This window comes from Echinops telfairi, unplaced genomic scaffold, assembly GCF_000313985.2.
Source record: "Echinops telfairi isolate 266 unplaced genomic scaffold, ASM31398v2 ScPeMD7_29;HRSCAF=101, whole genome shotgun sequence".
Lineage (NCBI taxonomy): Eukaryota > Metazoa > Chordata > Mammalia > Afrosoricida > Tenrecidae > Echinops > Echinops telfairi.
The window spans coordinates 8,320,589-8,322,747 of NW_022103926.1; the positions used below are offsets into that span (position 1 = coordinate 8,320,589).

General features: G+C 60.5%; 1 protein-coding gene across 2 annotated transcripts in view; it reads left to right on the forward strand.

Annotated features, from left to right (window-relative positions):
* The first annotated feature begins 897 nt into the window (after positions 1–897).
* Positions 898–2,159, forward strand: part of MMP11 (matrix metallopeptidase 11) — a 5,037-nt gene continuing 3,775 nt past the window's right edge. Inside the window, exons 1-2 of one of the 2 annotated variants that reach the window (XM_045289622.1) lie at positions 898–942; positions 1,300–1,523. In XM_045289622.1, the coding sequence (XP_045145557.1) occupies positions 1,321–1,523 (203 nt within the window). In that variant the 5' untranslated portion in view covers positions 898–942; positions 1,300–1,320. Of the gene's footprint in view, positions 943–1,250; positions 1,524–2,159 lie in introns of those variants that run through there. The other variant, XM_013008236.2, reaches the window with a different exon arrangement.

A 2,159-nucleotide genomic window follows, 5' to 3' on the forward strand; every position in this document is an offset into this window, starting at 1 on the left:
AAGGGGGGGGGTGGGGCGGGCAGGGCTCGAAGCTGTGTGTGTGTGTGTGATCTTCTCTGGCTTGAACAGGCAGCTGTGACTTCCCATTTCTTACTCTGGGGGGCACACAGGCCTCTGGCAGCTGGGAGTGAGTTAGTGACAGGAGTTCCAGAGAGCAGACGATTGGAGGAGGTTTGGGGCCCTGGTGGCGCTATTGTGTGAGCGTCAGTCTGCTTCCCGCAAGGTTAGCAGTTCGAACTCATCAGCTATTCCATGGGAAAACAACGAGGCTGCCCAGCTCTTGTGAAGATTTACAAAACCTTGGCCACCTTGCTACGGGTAGGAATCGGCTTGAAGGCAGCAGATTCGGTTTGGTTTTTAAGAGCCCTGGCGGAGCCCTGGGTTAAATGCCAGACTGCGAGGCCGGCAGTTCAAACCTACCACCCTGCTTCTCCTTGGAAGGAAGAGGAGCCCATCACCCCCCAGGAAGACCGACAACCGCAGAAAACCGAGAGAGCAGTGCTTAGTCCTGTGGAGGCCCTGGGAGTCGGGACGCGATGTCAGTGGGTTTGGGTTTGTTGTTACCACCAGCCACAGGACCCAGGGCCATTGGACCCAGCAGGGTAACCATAGACCAGGACCGGGCCTGGATCCCCGAATAGCTCCTGGGTTTAGGGCTCCAGGCTTCCCAGATGCCCTTTCAGAGCCCAGCTGGGAGGTGTGCACAGTGAGGGCTGGGGCCTGCTGCTCAGGGCTGTAGGCTCCTGGGCCTGGGACAGCAGCCAAGGCCCAGTTCAGCGCCCTAAATATGGCCGTGGGGAGGCAGCAGGCACCTGGCCAGACGGCTGCCGGAAGCCAACTCAGCTTAGGACCAGTGTCCTGCCCTCTGCCCTGGGACTCTCCCCGGACCGGATGACGCAGCCACAGGGCAGCTGGGAAACGGCCATCGCCTGGACCTGAGGGGTAAGCAGGCCACTTGGTGGACCTGCTGTGTGTGAGCCTGGGCTAGGCTGAAATCAGCTGCCTTCCCTGTGCCCCAGGCTGCTCACCCACGGGGGGGTGGGGTGGGGGGGCGCGCTCATTTCCTTCCAGCAACCCTGTGGGAGGGAGTTCTGTGCCCACTGACCAGGGTGAGCAGACAGGGGCCACTGAGGGACCCTAGCCTGTCTCAGTGGCTGGCAGGAGGCATGGCTCCAGAGTGATGGAGCTTCACACACGGGGCGAACCTCGGGTTCACTCTGCCCTTCACCCCAAGTATGCCTGGCCAGGCAGTAAGTAGGTCGGCCATCTGGACCTCAGGCCTGACTCTCTCCTGCCCAGGACACCCACCGCCACCACCCCATGAGGAGGGGACCTAAGCCCTGGCATGAAACGCTGCCCAATAGGCTGGTGCCTGCCACCCAGGAGTCCTCCCGTCTGGCCAGCGGCCCCCGACCACCCCGCTGCGGGGTGCCTGACCCGCCCGAGATGCTGAGTGCCCGCAACAGGCAGAAGCGGTTTGTGCTGTCTGGCGGACGCTGGGACAAGACCGACCTCACCTACAGGTACCCTGGGCTGGGGCACGGCCTGCTGCCCTCCTGCCTGGACCACACCTATATCCCTGGGTCCCTCACACATGCCCGCCCACCCACCACAGGGCGTCCTGTTTCTGGCAGGACCAGGTGCCTCTGTCCGAGCACCGTCTCCCTGTCCACCCACGCTTTCCTATGCCACAACCTCTCTGGAGAACCACCATCCATGTGTGATCAAGGGGGCAGCGCTGGGCCAAGGACAAAAGGCTCCGGCAAGAGGAATGGGAGCAGGGGACACAGGGAGGGAGGGCGGGAGGGGATGAGGGCTGGGACATTGAGTTGGCACAAAATGGGTATAAATGGTCTGCTTATGGAACTTCCCCCAATTCACAATAAAGAGTGTAACCACCAAGCCAAAGCAAAAATACTGCAGTGAGGGTGTGAAAAATAATAGAGGAAAAAGAAATTGTTGGGTGAGTAGACACTAGGGAGTGGGATCAGGCCAGGGCCTCCCTGTGGGGCCCAGCTCTGTCAGATCTAGAATGTGGGGCTTGGAACTCTTGAGTCCTGTGGACACCTGTAGACATAGCCCACTCAGAGATGGATACACCTGAGCCCAGACACACTTGGCCCACCTGTAGACATAGCCCACTCAGAGATGGATACACC